Here is a 26,576-nt window from a genome sequence, read left to right as displayed (position 1 = left end):
CAAAGCTTATTTTCCACATATTTTAGACAAGCAGATATTTAATAAGCTGCTGTGTTTTGGAGCTCAGTAGTGTGGTTGAGGACTGGGACTCTGAGGGTGACATCCCTCACCTGGCCCAGCCCAAACGTCTGGACAGGGACACGTGCGAGGGGACTGCGGTTCGCGGAGACGGCACAGGTGTGTTGGAACGGCTCATGACAAGGGGCCACGGCGACGTCGCCGCTGGCCTCTCTCCTCGCAGCCCTCCACTTCCTCCTCCTCCTCCCTGCCGCCAAGATTGATGTCCTATAAATAAAAAAGGCAAATTTTAGCATGCGTCTTAGTGCTGAGTGTTCACTTTGAAAGGAGGCTCGCCGTTTATCAGGCCAGACATGGCAGAAATGTGTGGAGTTTGCTGTTCGAGCCCAGCAGACATGAGCAGAGGTGTGTACTCCCGCAAAAAAAACACACCAAGAAAAAACATACAAAGTGCACCTCCTCTTTTGTTTTTTTTTATTTTTTCTCTTTTGAATTCCAAAAAAATGCTTCTTTTTCTGGCTCCGTTATTGAGGGTGTGATTTATTCATAAGAGGTTGCATCGTTTCCCTTGCCCTTGACTTATTTTCTCGTTTTCCAAAAGGAAAGGCAGAGAGAGGTTTTCCAAATGGTATTATTAATTTACGGCCACGCAGACAGACCTCTCCTCAGACCTCGATGTCTGCTCCTCTGTCCATGAACGTTTTCTAGACGTGGGTTTGTTGTTGGACAGCTGTGTTGTGGACGCAGTCTCCGAGGTCCAGGCTGTGATCCTGGTGGGCTGTGGAAGTGATTAAAGGTTTTCAGCTACACCTAAGCAGGAGGAGATGAGTTTAACACTCACATAAACATTCAGAAATTATTGAGAGAGAGTGTTTATTCAAATACTGACGAATGGCTCTTGCTGAATTTGTCTTCTGATTTTAAATCACTCTGTTAGCCCCTTAAATGAAACCTATGGTAGCCATCCAACTGCAAGGACATGCAAATAAATCCCACCCATCCACACTGCTTTAAGAAAGCGTTCACTTCTATCTTTATGTTTGAAGTGCCATCAAAAATTATATTCTATATAGGGGGGACTGAGAGACCAGTGTCTAGTTAATAAATGGTTTTACCCTGGTGTTTCCACATGCTTGATATAAGACATACTTCAAACACGTCATCAATTTTATTTATAGTTCTGGTTTATCAGCATGCCAGTTCAGTAAGTTACCAATAAACTGCCCCAGAGGGAACCGAGGGGGGTTTATGGCAGTGAGCTGTAGGTGACACGAGACAGTGGAGGCAGTGAAGATGGGCCACATGGCAGAGGGGATGAGAAGAAGCTTCATACAGCTTCCTATAGCTCCTTGACATTGGAACGTATATGGAGTCAGACAACGTAAAGGTTAGACCAACTCCCTCCCAGTAAGGAGACAGGCTATTGAAAAGAGTCAGCGCTTTGCAGAGTGCCTCGGGAGGTTGTAAATAAATGGGATTTCTTCTGTACTTCTCATTCCTCCCTCTCTTTTTCTCTTGCTTTCGTTCCCTCGCCTTTCTCTTACTTACCTACACCTGAGACCCACCCCAGGAAAATATGCAGGTAGCTGCAAAATCCCACAAAAACTCACACACACACACAAAAAAAAAACTTGCTGCGGAAAAGCCAAAACTCGAGAGTCATCAAGAAACTTCATCAAGAAACTTGGGTTCTCTTCGGGGCCTGATGCGGGTGACTTTGGCAAACAGCTGTGGACATCTCTTCTGTTGTTGTTTTCTGTTCTCCACAGTGACGCCAAGAAACTGCACCCCATTCTAGCCACAGCAATGCAGAAGTACAAGCGACTGTGGTGCTTCCCTCAGCACCAGACAACAAGTGAACTGTTGAGAACAGGAAGAACCCTCTGACACTATTAATCTTGATCACAGAATCCATGTTGAACATCTATTACTAAGATACTTTGGCCTTTCACAGACCGCCTAGCTCGAAAGTACACTGGCCCAGGCAGAATTTGTGCCTTGTGACCAAAGACTGTTTTTGTGCAGTATTGATGTCAGTTCATATATCAGTGCCTCAGCAAGCAACTACGGTACTTCTCTCCACCTCCTTAGGATATGACGGACGGATGTGAGCGCACAACATTAAAGGCTACTCTGAAGCATCTCCATTCTCCTCTGAGGCTGAGGGCACAGACACTAAAGGCAGCTCATCGCAAGGAGCTACATCTGCTTACCAGAGATAGGCCATCCTCAGTTTAGGGAGATAGAAAAAGAGAAGAAGACCAAGTGAAAGAAAAGGGTAAAAAGTCCCCCCTCCCTCTCCGTGTCCTCTTTCTCCCTATCCTGCGCGTTGCCTGGCCACTCCTATGGAGTGATCAATCACGAACGGGGGGGACGATGACAGTTTGAGTGCGGCTGTTTTGCGATCCTAACATTTCGCTGTTTCGCGTTTTTCTGCCGAGCCAGCACGTGTGGATGGTAGTTATCCGAGAGTGATAAGACGGAGGACAGAGAGAGAAAGAGAGAGAATGGGAGGAAGAGAGGAAGAGGGAGAGGAGGGGAGGCCAGCAGCCCTGACCTGCCTTCAGCTCATCTCCAGCGCCAGGCGACACGGCCACAAAAACATCTGGCAGAAGCTGTTAGCGTGAGCGATCACACGGCGGGGCCGATGTGAGCACAAACACCAGCACCTGAGCTGGGTGGACGTCAGGTGCCCTTTTCAAGAGCCTGGCAGGGTAACTGACAGCACTCACACTTTTAGGACAAAGTAGATCAGTTTCACAATGAGTCAATATTTGGACCCTGTTTCCAGAAGCATCTGTGTTTTTCTCGATTGTTACACACATTTTCTGAAAGCATGCCTCATACTCTCAGAACTCTACACACAAATAAAAAAAACACACACACAATGGGCAAACCCCCTCAATTCTCCTGCAAAATGAAACTTTACATTCAAAACAATGTTATTTATTCTCAAACCATCCATCATATGAATAGACATTTATAAGAACCAGTTGAACACTGACGTGCTCAGTGTAAAACACTATGATGAATGGAAAACACTTCTCCATTCATCATAATGACTTAGGCCTTTTTTTGTTCAGTGTTAAACTTACTACAGACAGTACATACATAAGTGTGTTGTAAAATATTTGAGAATATTGTTTTTTATACTCAGAACACACAAATACACTGTAACAAATATATTTTATTTTTCCCCACAAAAACAATGTACACAGTGTACATCCCAACCAACATAAAGTTGCACATACAGTGGTCTACATACAAAACAACAGAAGAATTTACTGTATACAGTTACAATAAAAAAAAACTACGCTGCTTCCTCTCTTCTACCTCATCAACATCACAAGCATTATGCTAACGCTTTGATTGCTCATTTTAAAACTGTGTGACAGGTGTTTGCCCATGTGATGAGTCAGTGTGCATAGTAGGGCAATTAACTTTAGAATTTGAATGGCAGTTCCTTGTGAAAACAAGAGATTTTCTTCATGGAAATTGTGCCAAATGCAGAGAATTGTGTGTAGTGTTGTGAAAAAAGTGTGTTTTAGAACTGCAATTTGAGTGTAAAGGAGGAATTGTAGTTTAGCAGAATTGGTTCAGGGGGTCACATGACATGCTGTGGTCATTGTGTCTTGCAGTAAGTACCAGTTTTTGTGTGTAAACAATTGAGAAAAACTGTAATATTGCTGTATTTGTTGTAAGTCAGCAGACTAACTGTCAGAGCAAAGGAACTAAAAGTGACACCAGCTAGACTATATGTGGCCTGTGTAGAGACAATTTCCTCAGAAATGGCCTGAATGAAACCAGGAGTAAAATCCCACATTACAACATATTGGAAAGTACTGGAAAACCCAAATTACACAATATAAGACACAATAACCCATATTTTTTAATGTAAGAACAGAAGGCGGTTTCCACCATTATAATTGGGTCAGCTCAATTCTGCTGAGCAGCATTTTGGTGACATCGGAAGACGGAGCAGAGCCATCAGTAGTTCAGATCTCATCGGGGTAACAGAAGCACAGCCATCAGTAGCCAACAAAACCAACAAAAGATAGACTACCTTATGAATCGTGCAGGCGGACTAAACCATTTAGCTCTTTAGCAAGGGAGAGTGAGAGTGACCTTAGACAGTTTTCACTATGTTTTGTATACAAAATCCAGTCAGTCAAACTTTACATTTCGTCTGACATTCATTTTTACATTTAATTTGGAAGTTAAAATATTCAGGTAAAGTAAATATATGGTGGAAATAAGTATTGAACGCTTAATTTTTCAGTAATTAGCCTAAACTTCCAGTGAGTCTATTCGAAATTTTCACCACACATTATATTAACACACATATAAAAAATCCAAATATAAGAGTTTTGTGGATTAAAGTGGAATGACACAGGAAAAAAGTATTGAACGTGCTGAATACTTTGTGGAAAAGCCTTTGTTTGTAAAGACAGCTTCAAGACATTTCCTGTATGACAAAACTTATTAGTCGCAGTATCAGGTGTGATTTTGATCCGTTGTTCTAAACAGATTCCAGGGGTCCCTCTTGTGAATCCTGATCTTTAGTTCCAGATTACTTCCAGAACTGTTTAATTGAATTTAATTGAATTGGCTGCCTTCAAGTCTTTCTGGAGCTTTCTCCGAGTGGTCCTTGGCTCTTGGAATTGACTATCCTTCTGACTCCCTGGTCAGAAATATTGCAAGGAGATCCTGTGCCCTGTGCCGGTTGATGATGCAGTGATGTTTCTTCCACTTGGAGATAATGGTTCCCATGCTGCTTACTGGAAGATTCTGAAGTTTTGAAATGCATCTGTAACCAGTTTCATTGATATGTTTTGCAACAATAAGGTTGCAAAGGTCTTGGGAGAGCTTTTTGCTTTTATCCATCATGAAATGTTTGTGACACCTTGGTAATGAAAAACCTTTTTATAGCCCATTAATATGTACGCTACTAACCAAGCTTATATTAATTTGCGCAGATAGAAAGGATAACTACTCTCTAACTACTTACAGATTCCAGCTCGTTCCTTCCCTTTCCTTGCCTTAGTGCTTTTTCTTAGCGTGTTCAATACTTTTTCCCTGTGTTATTCCACTTCATTACACATGACTCTACTTATGGAGTTGTTTGGATTTTTTATGTGTGGATTACCTGAGTTATTACTAATGCCTGGTGAAAATGTTGTGCCCCCTGTATTCCACTTTTCAAGGGCCCTCTCCTCCATTGCCCTATACTTCCCACTTTCCCCCCTAGTTCGATGCCCTTTAATCTGCTGAACCTTCTGCTCGTTTGCAAATATAAAAAAAACTCTCTGCAACTCAACATTGGCCTGCCTGCCTCAGCTGCCTGTGAGGGGCTTTTCAGTTGTGTTAGATTACTGTTCACTGCAAAGCGACCCAAGGATGAGTGCAACTAACTAAAATCAACTACTGCTCAAACTTAAAGAACTTAAAGGAGGTGATTTTTCACATAGATGAATTTCTCAACATCCTTATCAGGCAAGTAGCTCCACTCGGTGGCCATATTGCAACACTTTTTGGGCACTTATCGTGCATCTATTTCGGCAGAAATGCGTGTGCGTAAGGCTTCATGACACCAATCTTGCTCCAGCAGCGAGATCACAACAGATGATTGGCACGATGTCTTCACAGCACACCACATGATTGGCTCAATGTATTTTACAACACACCACTTGATTGGCTCAACGTATTCACATGTCAACGTTTTGCCGCTGAAGGGTTGTGATATGTGTAGACAACTGCTATATTGGCGTTACAAACTAACCCCATGCATTACCATGGAGGATTTTTTTGAGTGCTGTATCTCCTCATTAGAAAGTCTCTGGTAAAACTGGTTGTTCTGGTACCCACCCACCCCCCCCAAAAAAGTAACTAAGTAACTTTTACTTAAAGTACATTTTAAACTACTGCTTTTTACTTTTACTTGAGTACATTTTCAGATCGTATTTTAACTTGTACTTGAGTAATATTTTATCAAGGTATTGGTACTTTTACTTGAGTACAATATTTTCATACTTTTTCCACTTTGTCTGCTGTACAGGAAAAGGTCAAAGGACTGAACACAGGTGCACAATTGATTGTAATGTGTGCATCTAATGGATTCATATTATATATATATATATATATATATATATATATATATATATATATATATATATATATATATATATATATATATATAATATAATATATAATATTATGTGCATGAGTGAGTGTGTGTGTATGAGTGTGTGTGTGTATGAGTGTGTTTATACAGTGTATTCCTTCACGCCACTTCACCTTGCTCCCAGCACTTTCCTTGTGAGGTTAAAGGTGCTCTAAGCGATGCCACACGTTTTTTAGGCTAAAACATTTTGGGCTCTATCTTGCACTTTAGCGCAATTGACTTGTCTTGGGCGCTGTTTCTATTTTACCGGCGGGATAATGACTGTTGCGCCCAATGCAAATCTAAAATGGGGTGGTCTGTAGTAGCTACATTATTCATAGGTGTGGTTTGGGCGTAACGTGCAATAAACCAACCAGAGCGTCATCTCACATTCCCTTTAACAACAGGGACGCTTGTTCCATAGCAAATTGCTATTATGATGGTGGATTTGCCAGGTGCAGCCAGGAACGGTTCACAGCGCTATAGTCAGTTGGGAACAGTTTGCTATTGATTTTTCCTCTTGACAAAATGTAATACAGAAATGTCACTTTCCGATGTTTTGGGATCACTCTCACTGAATCACGAGGTTATGAATGCATGGTGATATTTTTGCAATGTAATCTAACATTACCTCACTATAGACAATGCAGATCTGTCAGATAAGCTCTTCTCTCCCGTGCTGCTGCTGGGGCATTTGGGTTAAATGGCATCGGCATGCAGTTCAACATCACGTCTCATTAAGTCCACTAATATTTCCTAATTTATGTCATCAACACATCCGTGATTCATGGAAATGTGTTCGCCTATTTTTAGATTTATACCTATTTTTCGGACACCACACTGATTTCCCTCGTGTAGCAATATTTGTCCTTGTCATTATGTATGGTTTGGAGAAATGGGAACCGCGTCGTATAGATGAGAGGAGCAAAGTGCATTGTGCAACACAGGCACCCAAGCAAGCACTTCTGCAAGTGTAAGCTACGGCTGTACCTTACCAACAGGCAACTCAACAACGAGAAACAGTTTCTAAGTTGACCTAACTTTCCAACTCTGCACAGTATCCCATTAACTGCATGACAGTAGGCTATTTACAATATTTTATGTAAAGTAGAGTTTGTAAGCATGTTATCATCAACTTAATGCACTCACAACTTTTGTTTGAGCAGGAGAGAGAATAACAATGAATGGACGCAGCAACTACAGAAATTGTAGCCAAGGCTACTTGCTGCTTTCTTTTACTGTCTATGGTTGCTGGTTAACAGCACATAATAAGCTTATTTAAGCGAATTCACAAACTCAAGACTTCAAGGCCATCATGGATATAAAACAACAAAAGGATGGAGGGAACATAGCAAAGTTTGGAGTTATTTCAGATGGGCTACAACAAGGTAGGCAAAATTGTGGTGCTTGTCAAAACCTTAGCGCAGCTGGAATAATGCTTATAGGCTGATGTTAAAGCGCGCACGATGTTTAAAGCCAAACACAACGGTAAATTGGAACAAAACTAAAGGTAACTTTAGCCTTTATAGGGCTGTATAAAGTTGTCCAAATTAATAGGAAACGGACAAATATGATCAAGGCTTTGAATGTTTCCATCTGTGCACAGGGTGTCTGTAGATCGGTGTGCATAGCATTCATTAATGCAGGCCTGTGGCCTTAAAATAGCATCTGAATTTGCGCCACTGACTTTAGACCAGGAGGTTCCTGGTCTGTGGCGGAATTGTTTTCTGAAACTGCAAAATATCAACAGGGACAGTTTGCGCCGGAACACGCCCCCTCTTTTCGCTGAAACTTCCCCCCTGGGCGCACATGTACCTGTGGAGGGAAAATTCCAATATGCGCTGACTGCACAGTAGGAAAGACAAAAGTGTGAGTATGGACCCTTTCAAGAGAGTTCCATTATCAGCATCATAGTTGGCCCCACAAGACTTCCTTTTTAACATTCCATATGTTATCTTAATGCAGACGAAGTAGATTGGGAACCAAATAGAACGTTCAAGCATTGTTTTTGTTTTTATTGTTGAAAGGGTCTATACAAAGTCAATTGCGCTGGTGTGCAAGATAGAGCCCTTTATGTCACTTACTGCAAACATCACCTAACCAACTGCTAGCTGTCTGTATCCTGAATACACTGTAAACAAATTTGATCTCTGTAGACAGCCCAGGCTCCAAAATACGGCAACAAAAACAACCTGGGCAAACCTAGCCCATAAAAACATAGCAAACTGTTCCAGGAAATCACAGACGAGATGCACGTTTAGGAGAGTTTCAATTGTACGGGAGCAGCATGGGAGGGAAGGGGAGGAAGTAGCAAGCTAGCTCTCTGTTTAGTTTGAAAGTCAACAGAAGTGACGTTACCCAGCATCGCTTAGAGCACCTTTAAATAGCTAGTTTGATGTTTACATTTAGCCATTTAGCTGACACTTTTATTCAAAGCGACTTACAAGAAGGGAACAATCAAGGTACTCATCACCCTCATCAAGGTGCTCCCATCCCATCTTACCAGATTGATTGTTGTACATCATTTATATGTATTATACGTAGACTAGAGGAACGGAAGAGAAGACCACAGAAGATGAAAAGGTAGAGAGAGAGAGGCCAAGAGGAGAGAAGAAGGGAGGAGAGAGAGGAAAAGAGAGGAAAGAGGAGCCACAGGAGGACACACAGATACCTCAGAGTCATTTGAAGATGTAACCACTCTGGCCTTTAAAAGGCCATGGTGCATTGTGGTTCGGTGTCTCACACACCATTTTATGGCAGCGTGTGTGTGTGTGTGTGTGTGTGTGTGTGTGTGTGCCAGAATAAATGTGGGCTGAAATAGCTGACTGTAAGGCGACCCTCACCACCCCCACATCCACCCTCCTCCCAACACACACACACACACACACACACACTCACACACTCACACACACTCAGCCCTCCACCCCCACTATGACACGCTGGCTGTTTATGAGTGTGTGTATTGTGCGAGTGATAAGGTCTCCCTCAGTAATTAATCTCGTTAGGCGTGTTTATCAGCCGGCTCGTTTCACGGCACTTTGCCTTTGTTTGCCTCGCGCCTCACTTTATCACTCCAGAGAGGAGCGGAGGTGCGTGCGTGTGTGTGTGTGTGTGTGTGTGTGTGTGTGTGTGAGTGTGTATGTGTGTGTGTGTGAGAGTGTGTGTGTGTGTGTGTGTGTTTTTGTGCTCGTCTGCATTTTTGTGTGTCCCTCTGTCTATGTGTATGAGTAAATGTGTTTGTGTGTGTGTGTGTGTGTGTGTGTGTGTGTGTGTGGTGTCTATAGGATCCTGAAATTCTTGGTGGCCAAGAGGAAGTTTAAGGAGACTCTACGACCGTATGATGTGAAGGATGTGATTGAGCAGTACTCAGCCGGACACCTGGACATGCTGGGCAGAATCAAAAGCTTACAGACCAGGTGAGGCAATGTTGGGCACACACACACACACACACACACACACACACACACACACACACACACACACGTAGTAATACTCACACATGTTTGTATTGGATTGACTCATATGCGGTAGGGTAGTGTTTTTCTGGCTGATAATAGTAGCTTTCTGTATTGCTACATCAGCAGATGATTTATTTATTTTTTATACATGGACGTTTCACATGTGGTGATAGATCACTTTCCTGTTGAATGAAGTTGTCTACTTAAAAATAAAGTCTTTCCAGAAGGCTCATCCCGTGTATGATTTTATGTGTGTCTTGAAAAGGGTGGATCAAATCATTGGCCGTGGGGGTGTCCAGACAGATAAGAAGGTCCGCATTGAAAAGGGGGAGAAGACACCACCAGAACTGGATCAAATGGATGAGCTGAGCATGATGGGACGTGTAGTTAAAGTGGAGAAACAGGTAAAGGAACTTCCACCAGTCAGATATGCTCTGCTACTGATCCCACCAATCTGTTTTACACTTACAACATTATATTAACACGTAATGTCATCATTATAAGGGAGTGTTTCTACTTTCAAATGAGGACTTTTGGTCTGTTTAAAGATAATATTTTTACATTTTTGACATGATTGGAGTGAACTACAGAGTTAAAATGTAAGCGAAGAGATCAGTGTTTTTTAAACTAGTACAAATTCCTATCTCACAGGCTGTGAATGGCCCATCTAATTCCTGGCTGTTTCTCCATGTCGACATGTTTGTGTCAACCAGCCAACACACTGGCTAACTGGACCGCTCAGAGTGTGCCTGTTTTATCATTGTGATGCTCAGTGCTCATAATGGACCGGAAACAAGCAGAAGATGCTATTGGTCTTGGCCCACGTCCATGAGACTGATTTTAAATGTGTTTGCTGAGTGCGTGTCCATGTCTGCTGCTGTCCTGAGAGATGGCTGCTATGATGCCAGAAGAGGGTCATGTTTCAGAAAGCTCATTGTCTTCTTGGCGTAGAGGATTTGTCTTACCATAGCGCTTATCATAGCCTCTGTAATCAAAACCTTTGTCAGTTACACAAGAGGCCAGAAGGACAGCTTTAAGACATCTTTGTTGTGCAGTCAGCACCTCTGGCCGTTTCATATCCGTATATGTTTACATTTAGCTGAATAGTCAGTAAATAGGCCTTTTCAATAATTATTATTATTATACATTTTTTTGCTTTGAATCACTGCCAATTGTTTATCTCAAACATTAACTGTGCATGTTCTCTATGCAAAAAACAAGATGGAGGGATCTTTTTTTATCGACAGTTTTAAATTACCATCCTGAACCAGTAACATGTATTTTTGCTAACACTGATTCCCATCAGATGCCACATTGTTTGTGTGTTGTGGGCCAGGCCACAGGGGAGAGAGAGAGAAAGAGGGAGAGGGAGGGGGAGAGAGAGAGAGAGGGAGAGAAAAAAAAAGAGAGAGAGAGAGTGCTGTGGTTTGGGGGTGTTCCAGGTATCCACACTAATTATCCCTTAGTCAGCTGAGCAGCAATGACAAGCAAAAGGATGCAGCTTTACTTTTGTGCTCCTCTGAATGCTGTGGTCTGTTTCATTGAGTGCCTTTTGAAATTCAGCTATTGTCAACGTGGCTGTAGTCTGATGCCAAAACATGCTGAAATTGGTATTTGCAGTTGGAAAAATTATAGTACTGTCTTTATTATGTTATGTACTGAGTCTGGTCATTCAACATAATATTATCTTACATAATATTGTTTAACAATACAGCAGCACTAGTATGATCATTGATGTATGCTAGTATGGCATCAGTGTATTCAGTATGTGTTCTGTGGGTGTTGCTTTTCAGGTTCAGTCCATTGAGAACAAGCTGGACCTGCTGCTGAACTTCTACTCACAGTGCCTGAAGAAGGGCTCGTCCCACTTCACCCTGTCTTCCCTGCTGGAGCCAGACCTCACCTCAGACTACCACAGCCCCACCGACCAGCGCGAGCTCTTCCCCTCTGCCAACACGCTCAACATCGCCCACTCCGACAGCGGGAACTTGGACTAGAGTGGAGCGGAGAGCCGTGGAGATACTGACCCGCACCACTGCAAGTAGACGGATTCCCACGCAGACTGCAAGCTTCAAAAGGAAAACATGGAACCAAGCAAAATGAGAATGCTCACCTCTACACCATATCTACACACTCTGAGTCAACGGCAGCCTTCAGAATCCCTTGTCTACCTCCAGATCTGAAGCCTTCCATCTCTATCTATCTTGTTCCAGCTCTATCTATCTATTTCCACCTCTCTCTACTTCCACCACTATCTATCTACTTCACTCCATCCTCTATACGTCTACTCTTTAGACTTTCCTCTACTCATTTTTATTGCGTACTTTCCGTTTCCTTATATAGAAAAATTGCCAATTCCCCTTTAAATCATAACTCATTCTCTCTCTCTTTCTCTCTCTACCTCTCTGTCTCTCCCTTTCTCTCTGACATAGTCCTCTCTTCAGTGGCCTCCACTGTGGATGAGAGCTGAACCCTTTAAAAAACATTTCAGACTGTCTCCACTAGAGGGCAGTGGCAGAGCAGTGGCATGCCAAAAGAAAACTGCTCTCCGAAAGGCTAAACAAGGACCTACGCACTCTACTTCCCTCTCTCTCAGGAGACACTCAGTCACTCACTCACCCCCACCCCCTTCCCTCACCGGTCTATTTTTAAACTACAACCAACTGTGGGTATATCGACTTCTTTTGACATCCTTTTTTAATATAAATAAGATTACTTTATACAAGATTTGAAGATTATATCATTTCTTGCTGATGTTGATTTTGAATCAGTAGACCTCAAGATCAATCAAGGGATTTTTTTTTTTTTTTTGTGCTTGATTTGTTTGTTTGTTTGTTGTTTTGTTTCGTTTATTTAGGAAGAGGTCTGAAAATATATATATTTTCTTTTTTTGGGACAAGGCCTACTCACTCTTTTTTGTGTGGCATCTGTTTGTTCCGTGTTTTGGGGGGGTTGGGGGTTTGTTTTCACCTGGAGCTGATGCGAGTTGTTTTAGACTTTGCATGGGTGGAAGTCTGAGCCTCAGCTGAATGTAGCCCTCCCTCCCGGCCCCCCTCTCTCATCTCTCTACTGCTGATGGTGTCTCTGTACTGGGCATTACTGTGGACTGGAAAAGACATGATGATAATGATCATAATGGTGATAATGATGATGATAATAATAATAATAATAATGTTAATAATAAAGGACCTTGCTGCCTGGTGTCACATGCACATACTGGGAGCACCGAGAGACACATGGACAGTCATTCCACCAACGCGTCATCTCTCCCTTCACCCTCTCGACCTTCTGCATGGTTCTACTGTATATCCCTACGCCCTGAAAGAAAGAAAGTGGAAGTGGGTTTTAGTCAGGACACTCAGGTTTATTTATAGACAGATGTGGTATCACACGTTGTATATGTGTGTGTGTGTGGGTGTGTCTGTGAGTGTGAGAGTTTGGCTGTGTGATGGTGTGACCTTGAAGACAGGGCAGCCAGGCATCACTGATTTGGGTTTCTTTCCCGACTTACCAACCTAAACCAGTCAATTCTCAAGAAAGCCCACTTTGCAAAAACAAGATATGTCAGTATTCCTATATCACCATTTCTATAATGGAGTTGAATTGCATGTTTCTTACAGACAGAATCAAGAATCCATTGTCATGTGTGACCACATACAGCCTGTAAAGCTAGAAGTATACATAGAAGCCTCTCAGGCACCCATACTGGACCTCACCTTGTACCGCCTTGCCGCCTCTCCATTCAACTCTGCATGTTTCCTCAAGCCAAACCGAAATGGCCAATCAGTACATAATCATGGACACTCAACAAGGGGTTTACACTGGGGTGACTGAAATGAGATGGTTTTGGTGCAACATGTCCCTAGATAGTCACTGAGACAGTGAAATTATCCTGTACATTCTTAATGACATTATTTATTCCCCTTTCCTTAATTATCCCCTTAGTTTAATTATCTTCTTCACCACTTTTCTGAAATCCTATAAGTTGTGAAATGTTTGTTTGTCCTTCTCAGAAGGATATTTTCCTCAAGGGCAACTACATTCTTGGCCACCCATTAAAACTGACTTGAATAACAGGAAATGAAGGATGTGTCAGGGTTGCATTGCTGTTCAGTGCATGAATGCTTCTTATAATGTCTAAGAATGCATCTGTGGAAAAGTACCTGGCTGTAGACCCATCAACACCACTCGGCTCAGACGGGCAAACTGGTGAAGTCTTTGGAATACCTCCAAGTTCACTTCGCTTAACTAATTTGCTAAATGATCCTAAATGAATGTATTTTTCACTTGGATGAGGTGGTTTGGATCTCACAAGGCACAGCCGAGATCCTGTAGCCAAACATCCTGTTGAGTTTTGAGGAAGAAAGACCCCTTTAAAGAGGCCTCAGAGGTGCCTGTGTCACATCTTGGTCTATCAAAGTATCTTATTCATTGTCATGACTGCTTTTATTTAACCTGTTCATTATCACAATTGTAGACTCAAAGTTAATGAATGTACGTATAATATATAAAAAAACATTTATTATACTATATACCCTGTTGTTTCAGTTCCCCTGGTATTCAACCATTTGTTTGTAGTCTGACAGAGGCATGAAAACATGTGTGCTATGCAATCATTTTACACATATGCTCTGCCTCCACATCATGCTGCTTGTATTCCAGAACAGTACCTCAAGATTTACCAGCATTTCCTGGTCTAGTTTGATCAGTCTCTTTACCAAATTGATCCAGTCATGACAATGAAAGCCCTTTTTTTTTGTTTTTCAAAGTACACAGATATTTCCTCCCAACAGTTTCACCAGATTAATTTAGAAGATTTTGGTGTGTGAACAGTTTTCTCATGTGCCTAAGTGGTTTCCAAGACAGCACCAGGTAGTTTCTGGAAAAGGACTCTGACAATGTAGTTAATGTAGACGTCCTCTCCACAGACCATCTCAACCTGTTTTATTGCAGTCCAGGCCATACATCCCTTAAGAGTGGGTCCATAGTGGTTGTGTAAATTGTTTTTTCATTGACACATGCTGAACAGGTACTTTTGGCAAGCAAGCTTGCCTTAGATTCTCACTGGAGAGTCAATCACAACCTCCATCACATGGGTGCTTCCAAGGGTCGCATACTGAATGAATCTGTGCCTTTCGGATATATCTATTTCTTTTTGATTACTTAGCACAATTATGATAAAGCTGAAGCATGTAGGACAAGAGTCACAACGATTCCTGTGAGACTAAAAAAAAGTATTCATCTTAAAGCTCAACAGTGCTTTCCAGACAGTAATGGCCACACTAGCCACACTGTTATTTTTACTCTTCACTTTGACCTCTTACCCAGTCAAAATTGCCCTTTAAAATGCTTCAAATATAGAACCTCCCCATACGTCTGTCCTGCTGCCATGCATACTAGAGTAGATCTTATTAATGTGCTGGGGAGGACACGAGGGCATGGCTGTAGCTGCATTGGTTACCATGTCTAGGCATGTGATGGGCCATGTTGAGCATGCTGCATAATTGCCTTGTTTTGCGCACAACTTCTTTTCTATGAGACAAGCAAGCCAAAAGTTGGGCATATTAGAATAGAGACAAACCACACTGGACGAGACACTGTTTTTGATACTTGAATGCAGTGTGCATGGTCCTTTGCATGCCCCCCCCCCCCCCCCCCATCCCTTTAAAAATCCATCCTCTGTTTTCACGGACATTACTCTCACCCAGTCCTCTGATGACATTCCAACCTAATTCCCTTTCTCTGAAGTACTTATGCAGTGTATGGACATTGTACAATTGTAAAGCAATAAAATGCACACTAAATGAAGAAGTCTTTCATGATGCTCTTTCATAAATTGTTAAAATGAATGCTGACCATAGCTTTTCAGAGTTTTCCTGATGAGGATGTTCAGTTCAAGACTAGCTGTTTCCTTCTACATTGAGAGCAAAAGCCACTCACATTACTAACTTACTTTATTTGTTTCAATAAAGTTTTTTTCTCAAATGGATGCTACTGATGCATGACTAGTTCTTTATTAAACAAGCTATTTTTAAAGGAACCATATGTAAAAAATGTATTTCAATTAATCATAAAATGGCCCTGAAATGTCACTCGACATTAAGAAATCATGTTAATTTCAAATACTTATATCACTGACAACAGTAGTCCAGCCAGGATATTGTCATTTAAAAAGTGAAGTTGTAGCCCTCAACTGATGTTGATGTTGTGTTTTGTCATGTCATGTTGTGTTTTGGCCTGATGCGCCACCCTCCACCTATCTACTAATCACAAAGTCAGTAGTGTTTCAGCATCCGGGTTGGCATCTCGAGTCAGGGGGGAGGGGGAGTGGATAAACCAGTCTACAGTAATTTGAAAGTGATTGCAGTACCAGTTTTGCCCACAATCTTACATATGGTTCCTTTAATTATTGACTATATGGCAAATCGTTCTCGTTAATAACATATGGAGACCTCCAGGGGGCACTGTTTTATTTTAGGTTTTTTTTCGGTGTTTTCCTACACACGTCTTGGCCGATGACGCGTCAAGACAAAATTCAAAATGGCAACCACCCTTATGTGTTGTTGCGATACTGTTAAATAAATTCAGTAAGTTATCTGTTGTGACAGAGGTGAAGCGGCTTCGGACATATTGTGGATGTGTGGACAATACATTTCAAGGGCAGTTTCGCTGAAAATTCATGTGTCATCGACCATAACGGACACTGGTGAGTTGGTTTGCTGGGAATCGGCACTCTGACGAAGTGAACTTTATCTCTCCTATCTAGCTTCTAGTCAGCTAGCATAATTAGCTAATGCCGGATCACTAACGTTACATCGTTGCGATGAACTAGCAGACCGGTATGGTACTTATAAAGTTGTTAAACCTATATTGTACCATGTAATAAATAATCTATGGTAATTATTGGTGATCTAGACGGTCCGTGTCGTCGATGGTTTTATTCGCTTGGTAACGTTGACGTTAGTTTGAAAGTCACAAAGCCTCCACAGCTTTCGGCGATTTGTTCATTTCAATAACCGTAACGTTAACCGTAACAGTTAACGTTAGACACGGTTGATCTGTTGGCGGTTGTTTTCTTGCTAGTTGGGTAATGGTCTGTATTGTATGTCTCTGCTGGTGCGTTGGCAACGACAAGCACGGCAGCATCATCTGCTAAACTGCTAGGTAGAGTGAACTCTGTTCATAAGTCCCTGGCTAACTTTACGGGTGACTCACGCGTACCCATCAACAATGACGTTAGCCCTGACATAAATGGAAAGGCCAGTTAAATTAATTCAGGGAGTCCATGTCGACAATCTGAAGATTTAATCTAAAATTTAACGTGGGTCGCCGTTGAATCTTGTCAAGTCACTTGTTCGGCATTGGATGGCAACATGAGCGTTTACCCACGAGTGAACTCATGTGTTTACAAGGTGTCGGAAGGGGTTAATGGCAATGTTTATTTTTGTTACTTCCAGGTGAAATTGCGTATCTCTTTCAACGAAACATCTCAGAGTCGTAGTTATGTCAGACTAAAGCCCAGACGTGGCGCCTCTGGCAAGGAATTGTTGCGGGATCATGGAGAGCGACTGTCGGATCCCGACGACATGTTGTAGGCCCAGGATTCTGGTCCTCCACGCACTTTTCTGGGGGCTTGTGTCTCTCAGGTAAGAAACGTCATGATGAATAGTTTATTTCAAGAACTTTGTGGACAGAATCTCTCTAATGCAAGTTTCTCGATAGGGTGTTTGGGGCTTCCATCCTCTCAAAGGATGAAAAACCACCAGGTGAGGCTTGTGAAACATTAATTGTCTTAATGGAAAGCCTTGTTACTGTGTTACTGGAATACCTTGCTCATTATCCAAAAGTAACATCAAGTCATGTAGTGACTTTTTTATTTTTTTTTTTTTTTTTTTTTTTGCAGTGACCAGGCCCATCACTACTCCTTGTTGGCAGATAGAAGAATTTGTGGTGGCCACAGAGTGTTCCCAATGCAATGCATTTCAGACGGTGAGAAAGCCATAAATCTTTTTACCTCCACCCTTTATATTGCTCACCTCTTATAATATTAAGATAATCATACTCAGACAAGTCCATTTATTTTATTTCATGGCACACTGTGCCACTGAAACATAGCTGCTAGTTCAAAGGTCAGTTTACAACTTTATCTTGACATTATGTCAGTGTGTACACAGACTCACCTGTGGTATCCTGCTGAGAGATATAGGTTGTTTGCTAGCTGTGTAATCTGTGTCTTCTCTCTTACCCCCTCAGAAGACATTGCCCGAGTGCAGTCTGACCGGATACGTGGAGCGGATCAATTGTACCAAGACCAGCAAAGAAGTCCATAAGAGGTGAGTGTACACAACAACACAAAGACAGTGTTACACAATAGATACCCTATTAAGCACACAGCCTGTATACCAACCTGGATTGTTATTGGATTGAAATAAAGAAAATAAATCTCATCCGGTCTCCTTCGTTTCAGCTGTCGTTCCACCCTTTTGGAGGAGCATCTCTTCTGGAAGTTTGAAGGAGCCATGTTGGGCCTCACTGTTCTCTTTGCTCTTGTGGTGGTTGCCAGGCAACGGTCTTTGGACCGCTTGGCGTCAGAGAAGGTCCGCCGGCAGATAGAGTCCATCTAGCACCTGGACAGGAGCCGTGGGGTCACATCCTCCTGCCTTGGTCCAACAGGGGAACCCACTTTCCAGAGCCATACTATGCTGAATAATTCAATGAGATTGAGACACAAGAGGCCAAGCTCGCCCGCCCAAACAAGAAGCTGGCTTGTCTGACCTGAACTGACTCCGCTGTTCTGGCCACAGGCTCATATTGAGCATGATTTTGACTTGAATGATCTTTGATTGCATCAGAACTGAACTCGGGTCAGACCAGACAAAGAAACTCTCCAATGGTCAGCAGCTTGTTATTCACCGTCCAGGTTTCTGGACATATCAAGACATATCAAAACAAACAGCAAACCCCTTTGATGTTTTATGCAATCTGTGCTCAACCGGTGGTTTGACCTCATTATTTAGAGATGTTATTGGTGCAGTGAGTTTGCAAAAACCATGGGAAGGAGTTAACATTGAGGACACTGAAGTTAATTAAGGGGACTTTTATTTACTCATGAATGTGAGCCACTGAGATCATTGTGAAAGAAATGGACCTCTAACTACAAGCAACCAGTACCTTGGACTTTTCAAAGCACAGTAGGCATATTGGAAGTGCTCAGAGCGGAGACAGTATTTTGGATTATGTGAACTGCCGGGGGTCTTAAAGATCATTTAAAATTTTAAAATACAAGTTAGGTTAAAACACTATAAAGTGTAATAAGTACGAATAAGAGTCCTGCAAGACATTTCATGTGAAAAGTGTTGCTCACCTCTCCAGATTAGCCTTATTTTTATTCTGGCATCTTGTGTGTGTGTGATTTTTGTAGTCTTGCGCTTGTAGTGTGATTCATCTTAAGTAGCATACATGTAGCCTTAAGGCATGGTAGCATTAGCTCCAACCTGACATCACTTGTTTGTGGACTTGTGGATGATGGATGGACGATGTCTCTAATATTTATGCTATTTACGGTGAATCTCTGTGCTGTTCTTAAACACCTTCACCAGAGTTTTGGACTAGGTGCGGCAACCACAATCCTGATTGAAAGGTAGACAGTATTATCGTCCTCATTTGATAATTGTTTTGATATTCATGAATTGGATTATTTCTGCATGCAGTTGACTCTGTGATAAAAGTAGTCTTTTTCCCATAATACTTAAAAACGGTATTTTTAAGCATTCTGAATATCATGGGGGCATTTTATTTTTATTCTCTTGTACCAGCCTTAGGGTAGACTGTTTTAATTAATCTCTGTAAATTAACTGACTTAAACGTTGTCATCTTCTCGTCTGTAGCGGAGGTGACTTTGCCAGAGGGTGAAATAACATCCCGTAAATGACAGTGGGGGGGAGGCGGGGGGGATTCTGCCAGGCGCCATGACTCAGATCATAGAACATGACGACAAACCCAACATCCAGGTGTAATCAGCCTAAAATAAGCCTTCATATTTCCGCACACATGAGCTAACTCTTCATGTCTTCTAATATTTAAAAATTTTTGTGTGTATCCTGGTATTTGTTACGCACAGGGTTGTTGTTGTTTTTTTTGTTTTGAGAAAGGGTTGTCTTTGATTTCAAATTTCCTGTCACTTTACTTAATGGGGCAATGCAGTTCAAGCTTAGAGGTCCAACTACAACAGTTCCTAATTTGCTAGTAATGATTGTGAGGGCTGATGTCTCAATTTGTTCCACATTAATTAACCTTGAATTATTTCTGATCTGTAGACTGGGAGAGCATGCATGCAGGAAGGTTGAGCATGCATACGTGTGTGAGCAAGAGAGTGTGTGTGTGTGTGTGGTTGTGTGTGTGTGGGAGTGCATCACTTTTATTCCACCTGAAACTATTGTTTTATTCACAGCTAAGAATAAGAAGGGAACTAGATGACATGGGAGGGTGTGTGTGTGTGTGTGTGTGTGTGAGGGAGGGATGGATGGATGGATGTGTGTGTGTGTGTGTGTGTGTTGGGGGGGGGGGGGGGGTAGATGACATGATATACTCCAAAACTGTATTTGACTAACAATTTTACTGATTAATTCCCCCACATTACTGTAAATACTGTATTTTTATCAGATGTAACATATGTTTCCTATTGCCTGCAGCAGACTGGCTCTATGCTGTAATAAAAGAAAATGGGAAAACACTCTGCTGTACCATACCTATGTTTCAGTGACAAACACATGATGGGTTTGACCATCCCAAAGCAGTCCACAAAGTAATGTGCTGGATCAGAATATCATTTATCATTATCCTTTACTTTTGACTGAAACAGGACAAAGCATAGAATAGTGTCTGAGTGCTCTTGCATTGAAACTCCCTCGCCTTATCATGAGTATCATCCAAGTGCTTTGGCATCTGTTTTAGACTTCTTATATGTTTAAAGGGACACCTGGCAACGTTTTCGTGTTCGTTACTCATCTTCGTAAGTCGGTATATGGTTAAATGACTCATTACAGGGCGAATGAAGACTCTCGCCCGCCCCTACTGCCTGTAGGAAGAATATCCCGTTTGCAAGTTCAGTGTATCGTACCTGCCGACCGAAGCAGGATCAGTTTACATCCTGCATCCACAGCACAAAGACAGGCTAACGAAACGCTAGCGATTGTTGCAAACGTGTGTATAATGGCAGAGCCGGCGAAGAAGCAGTGAACCCTTGACGGAAGATGCAAAGAAAAGGAAAAGGGCTTCAGACCGAGCGAGGGGGAGTTTCGTAGAGAAAAAGCATCAGGCTTGCCTGGTGTCCCTTTAACTGCTTGAGGTGTTGTAGTTTTCACTCAGCTCAAAATCTCAAGCACAACACCGAAGGTTGTCACTCTCACACAATAGTATATTTAAATTATTTTTAAATATACTATTTTAATAATTTCTAGAAGTCTGCTGCTGAGGTTACATTTGGCAAAAATAGAAGAAAGCTCTTTCCTTCTCCAACTGTCTCCCACTTTAGACCACTTTCAAACACAGACAAACAGTATGAAAGTTTTATTGAGCCTTCTCACTTTGAAGACTGTAGCTCAAGCAGAAGTAAGCAACACCACCATACAAACAGATGTAAATGCCAGACTGAGTGCACCATGCCATGTTCCCCTTGCTATGGAGTGCCATCTGCAGGTAAACAGTGTATTACTACACGTTTTATGAAAACTGAATATTCTGACTACTTGTTTATGTTTTTATTTTATAGCTTTGTTTATAGCAACACAAACATGGCAGGCAATACTAAAATACTGGTGTGTCCATGTGTGGTTTGAAACAAGATCATAGGCTCTTCAAGAAGAATTGGCCACACCTCGATCCTCGTGGACATGGGCATATTTGACCATGTTTGTTGTCATGCTTCACAGAGCAGTATTTTTCCACGTTGCACTGAAAGGCAATTAAAAGTTCCTATTAATGTGGTAACGGCAGGACACGTAGAGCTATCGAGATTACCACTAGGTGTCGCCCCAACTCAAAATAATGACTTTGCAGACAAAACAACTGATAATAATCTACAGCTGAACACTCATGAAGTGTCCAATGCTAGAGCACACCTTACCAGAATTCGTATCCTTCGTCGACGTATTCTCGTGCAAACACCCGGGAGACGGTTAAACTTGTTCTCAAGTTGGTTGAAGGGTCCTGGATGAAATTTCCGACCTTGGCTAGGATTTTCATCCTGAAATAGAATACCTGAATGAAATGATGACGGACTCAGACAATGTCCTGTCATCAACCTGCTCGCCCATAAACATCTCCAAAATCTAGTGACCCCTTTCATTAGAGAACTGAATTGTGTAACGTTTTGTTTTAGGTGCAGCGTCCAAATCATATTCCAAACTACATGCTTGATAGGTCCTACGTCGAGCAAAGGAATGATCTCTATTTCAGACACAAGCTTCCTGCCAATTGGTCTATTCCAGGCTAAGGTCATGTCAGATAGGCTAAATTCTTGATTAAAATGGCAGTTTTCTTGTGTCAACAATTACTTTTCTGACTCAATTTCGATTCTTGACAATGTCAACAAGCTATGCTATAGCTTGAAGCAGAATATTTCATGATATGGTGCCAAATATCCATTAATTATCTTATTTAGAATAGTTAATAGATGTAGGCTATGTTAGATATAAGAAGTAGCCTAGGCTTATATAACGACCACATGACTTACAACTGGAACACGTATGCTGTTAATGTAGGCTGCATTGGCTTGGCTATAAGGCTACGTTTTACTCACCAGATGCTCATATGCCTGTGGCTTGCTAAGGTGTGGTTTTTGAACCATCATATCGTCTGACATTCTTGCCTCTACCTCGGAAAGTTGTGAGTTCATATAAAAAACTAATGACAAGGACAATGACAGTAATGTGAGTTTAGACATAGCCTCCGGTGCGTGGACTTGGAAGTTTGTTTCGTGGTAGAGCAGAGGCACAAAAATCCTACTTTTTTCGGAATTGGCGATTGTCGGTTGCTCTCCAAGGTGCTGAACTAATCAATAGGTATGTTCTAACGACTGAATTTTAGCTAGACTTTTTATCCATAGCCTATCAGTGCAACTGTTTTCTATTTCGTGCAATAGTCCTGGTCGTCTTTAGATTTAGACATACCCTAATCCTTGATGACGTGCAGTAGTCTAATGATCATTTCCGCTTCGCTAAGCCGCTTTGAATAGTAACGTCAGGTCAACTTGACCGTTGAACTAAGACAAAAACACCCTGGAAGACGTCTTTGATATATGATATCATATTTTGAAAATATATTAAAATGTTCTAGCTACTCCATGTGCAAGATGTTTTTCTGACATGCAAGGAATTTAATGGAAGCTACGAGGGCATGCACCTGAAAGGTCAGTAGGCTATACCTCCTCACTGAGCATGAGCCAAATATCCTCCTTAAGTTTCTCATTTACACATTTGTAATGCATCCTGATATCCCATGGTCCATACATAATGAGAAATTCATCTCTCATGAAGATTACGACCCCTGTCCCAATTATTTGTTACAGTGATTGATTTCGGACAAGAAGATCTCATCAAGAAAAAAGCGAACATAGGCCTGTACTGTTGCGTGGATAGACCAGCCACTAATGCTTACTACTGTGTAAATGCTCACGGTCGCATTCCGCAGCACTGCCAATGAATACATTGCGTATTGCAAAAGCATTACCAGTAAATAAAGAATATTTGGCATTACCACGAAACTCCTGACAACTCCCTGCCGTTTACATAGACATAGCCAAGACATAGCCTAAAAGCCACTCGTCCCCATCTAAGATCAAAGAAATCTATTCCAAGTCTAATAATTTCACTAAATGTAAAATGTATTGAATTATCGTTTATTGAGTCAAAAAAGACAGGATTTTTTAAGTTCGTTTACATTTTTATTAAATAAAATAAATCCATATAATCATTGTTTACCGATTCCAGGCAATGTTTCACAGAAAATAACACATGCAAATAGATTCACGAATATAACAGTTAACAAACTGAAAGCTTATCTTCGAACCTGGTCTCATAGAATGTTTCACAATCACACAATGACAGCAATGGCCAAGTACAGTTCAATAGCAACGAAGAAAGAAGGTGTTGCACGCGGTGCCTCTCATGCAGTCGCAAAGACGTCCGATTCGGGGCCCGTGCTTCATAGCACAACGCTCACCCACATCACACTGCAGAAATGAAACAAAGTTATCTTGAGACCAACACAGATGAGGTTATATGCTCACACCGCACACACATATATGGCCATATAATTTACAGTTTCTGACAATAACGCTTTGAACTTTTAGAGACGTTGTTGTTTGTAGAGGTAATTCTGACTGTAAACAACCTGCTACCCGAAGGAACATTGCCAAAGAACAATTAACAAGTTTGAACTTAGACTTGCAAACATATTCATACACAAATATTATGAATGATATTAAAACCACTTCCATACCCGGGGGATGACACTCGCTTTTTTCTCCAGCGATATTCTGTTGTCTTGTTCTCCCTCCAAAAGCCCTTCAAGTGCTTCAGCCTGAGTGGAGAGGAAAATAATCACATTGATGATTCCATTCCAAGTTCAAACGTGACTTCATATGTTAAGACATTAGCACTGAAAAGTTGTGCATCATTGTGCATGTTCAGCATTTTGATTTGTTAGCAATGCATACCTAATGCATCATAATTGCCTCAGATTTCATTTATATTATGAAATTAAGTAAACAAGGAATGCACATTTCAGTGAGTTTAAACACGAAAACATTAGCGCCGCGTTTTAGAAATAAGGAAGTAACAGGTGTTCTTACCAAGTCCCTGGTTACGTAGCCCAATTGGTACTGCTCATCTTGTGCAGAGATTCGGTTTTCAGGTGACATTTCACTTTTGCAAACAGTGCTGAGGACCGATAGGCAGACCCCAATGTACACTACTACTCTGGCGCTGTCCATGGTATCGATGCTTGCAGACGTAGACGCGTGACGAATTAGACTAAAGTGCAGTACCGGATAATTTCTTTCCAATTGTTTGATGGCTTGTGGCTTTTCCTCTTTCTTGTTCTTGTACCTCAGCTCCTCTGTACTTCTGCGTTGCAACTCGCCGTGTTGCTGGGAAACTTTCCCTATTTATACAGTGCAAGACCCGAGATGCTCCTCCGTTAACGCGAATAACGTCATCAGCACTGTCTCTTAAGGGCGTTTTTTTCTTTCCTTGAATTGGGTGAGAAAGCGTCTCTAGGTCAACGCAGGTAAATAAATAAATACATAAATAAATAATGGAAGCGGACACATGACGGTAGAGGCGGAGATCTCATGGCACACATCTATTATTGTCATTGTTCAAAGGTGAAGAATCTACGTCCTGAAAGATGAATTCGCTTGAAGATAAGATGGTAAGGCGCATTAAGACATGAAAGTGAAATATGTTTTCTAAGTATCATGTATGCAAATAACCACAGAACAGACTGGGAAGTGTCCACCACACACATAGCATGAGATTTCATAGATTATTTAGATAGCTTAACAAACATAATGTAGGTTTCCGATTTCACTAAAGTGTATGTTTATAGCCAGGCCTTTGAGTTAACTGGATGTTCCTTATCTCATTTTTTCTTCCTCTTTCTTGGTGGTTTGTTATGTATGTAAATGTGATGTGAACATGTGGAGTGATTTGCATTCATACACGAATCTTGCCTTCGTTAAAGCCAGTGATTGCAAAATGTTTTCAAAGCTGAACTGCTGAAAAACATCGGCTCATGACCTCCAGACCTCTAGAGTCGAGTCGAGGTAGCCTTCAAGCGTAGGATAGCGCATTCAGGTACTTTTCCCAACTTGCTATTTTCAAACAGCTCTCGGCATATTCTGTCGTGTGTAGATCGACTGGTGAGATGATAAACCTTCTGAAGGACAATGAGAGAAGAAGCCGAGTTGAAAAACATCTTTTTGGATTTCCCATTGGCATTACGCGCGTTTGCGTTTCCTGGTGCGTCATACGCACATGGCGCTCCTTTGTGGACAATTAGGAACGGAAAGGCAGGCACAGGATTTCCGAGGCACTCATCTGCAGAGCCTTGAGAGATGTAGCCTAATAGAGGCTCGCACTGGGAAGCGCATTCCCCCCTGGCATGAACAATGGCAAATGCCGACCTGCCCATCTATCACCATAACCAACTTGTAGAGATATTGTCTATGTCTCACTGTATAACCAAAATATTTTAATCCAGCGCACCAATTTTGCTCCTGACGATGACCTTGTTAGTGCATCATGGTCTGATCCTTCTGAAAATCTTTGAACACTTTATTAATTAGCTGATCGAATAAGAATTTCACATTGAATATTCCCACAAAATATGAATTAGTCTCAGGGTGGTATTTAAGAAGGTTAATTTTCTCCAGAAAATTAGTCAGACCCAGTCTGACTACTGCACTGTTTTTATTGCACAAAAGAGAGCTATTTCTATGACGTCTTCCATGACATTGTATCTGACATGGCCAAGTTGCACAAGGCTTCATTACAAAGCAGGACTCTCGCGAAAACCTGTCTCATTATATCACCTGCCAAGGACAAGAGACTCTGCATTCTCAGTGTCCTGACGCCAGCCCCTTGCAAAGGTGTGAAAATGACCTTCATGGACCTTTTCAATGAGATGGTGATTAAATTAAGGGCTACCATGGACTTCTTTTCAATGCATCACTGAAACAATGGTGTACTGTTTTATCAATAAAACATGATGTTCTTCACAACCACACAATACCTCACTCTTGCAACAAATGGTGCAAAAAAACATGCCTTTAGTGTTTGCTGTTGATCAGAGGAAGAACACATAAAAACAAAAATCAACCATCATAGATATTTAGTGAAAAGTTCACCTTTATAGATATCATCATATTTCATTAAAGT

At 41.6% G+C, this 26,576-nt stretch overlaps 3 protein-coding genes across 7 annotated transcripts in view; 2 read left to right on the top strand and 1 right to left on the bottom strand.

The window, feature by feature from the left end:
- LOC121695497 (potassium voltage-gated channel subfamily KQT member 4) overlaps positions 1-15,625 on the top strand; it is a 71,782-nt gene extending 56,157 nt beyond the window's left edge. For 2 of the 3 annotated variants that reach the window (XM_042076386.1, XM_042076388.1), the window contains 3 exons: positions 9,463-9,594; positions 9,902-10,040; positions 11,430-15,625. In XM_042076386.1, coding sequence (XP_041932320.1) covers positions 9,463-9,594; positions 9,902-10,040; positions 11,430-11,633 — 475 coding nt within the window. In that variant the 3' untranslated portion in view covers positions 11,634-15,625. Of the gene's footprint in view, positions 1-9,462; positions 9,595-9,901; positions 10,041-10,287; positions 10,929-11,429 lie in introns of those variants that run through there. The other variant, XM_042076387.1, reaches the window with a different exon arrangement.
- A 546-nt stretch (positions 15,626-16,171) lies between these two features.
- jtb (jumping translocation breakpoint) lies at positions 16,172-20,368 on the top strand. Of its 3 annotated transcripts, XR_006026097.1 has the most exons (7): positions 16,172-16,342; positions 17,094-17,282; positions 17,359-17,402; positions 17,540-17,625; positions 17,890-17,969; positions 18,104-20,034; positions 20,121-20,368. XR_006026097.1 is itself a non-coding variant. In XM_042076390.1 (6 exons), the coding sequence occupies exons 2-6, from the start codon at positions 17,194-17,196 to the stop codon at positions 18,258-18,260; spliced, it is 453 nt and encodes a 150-aa protein (XP_041932324.1). In that variant the 5' UTR covers positions 16,172-16,342; positions 17,094-17,193; the 3' UTR covers positions 18,261-20,368. The 3 variants fall into 3 exon arrangements, 2 of the variants coding, with proteins under 2 accessions (XP_041932324.1, XP_041932323.1); XM_042076390.1 differs by having other exon boundaries at positions 17,893-17,969; positions 18,104-20,368; XM_042076389.1 differs by having other exon boundaries at positions 18,104-20,368.
- A 3,173-nt stretch (positions 20,369-23,541) lies between these two features.
- Positions 23,542-24,801, bottom strand: cart4 (cocaine- and amphetamine-regulated transcript 4). Its single transcript, XM_042076917.1, has 3 exons — positions 24,488-24,801; positions 24,136-24,216; positions 23,542-23,866 (listed from the first exon to the last, which is right to left on the bottom strand). The coding sequence occupies exons 1-3, from the start codon at positions 24,626-24,628 to the stop codon at positions 23,759-23,761; spliced, it is 330 nt and encodes a 109-aa protein (XP_041932851.1). The 5' UTR covers positions 24,629-24,801; the 3' UTR covers positions 23,542-23,758.
- Positions 24,802-26,576: the final 1,775 nt, after the last annotated feature.

This window comes from Alosa sapidissima, chromosome 21, assembly GCF_018492685.1.
Source record: "Alosa sapidissima isolate fAloSap1 chromosome 21, fAloSap1.pri, whole genome shotgun sequence".
Classification (NCBI taxonomy): domain Eukaryota; kingdom Metazoa; phylum Chordata; class Actinopteri; order Clupeiformes; family Clupeidae; genus Alosa; species Alosa sapidissima.
Note: the sequence above shows the minus strand (reverse complement) of the source record. Positions and strands in the feature narration are given on the sequence as shown.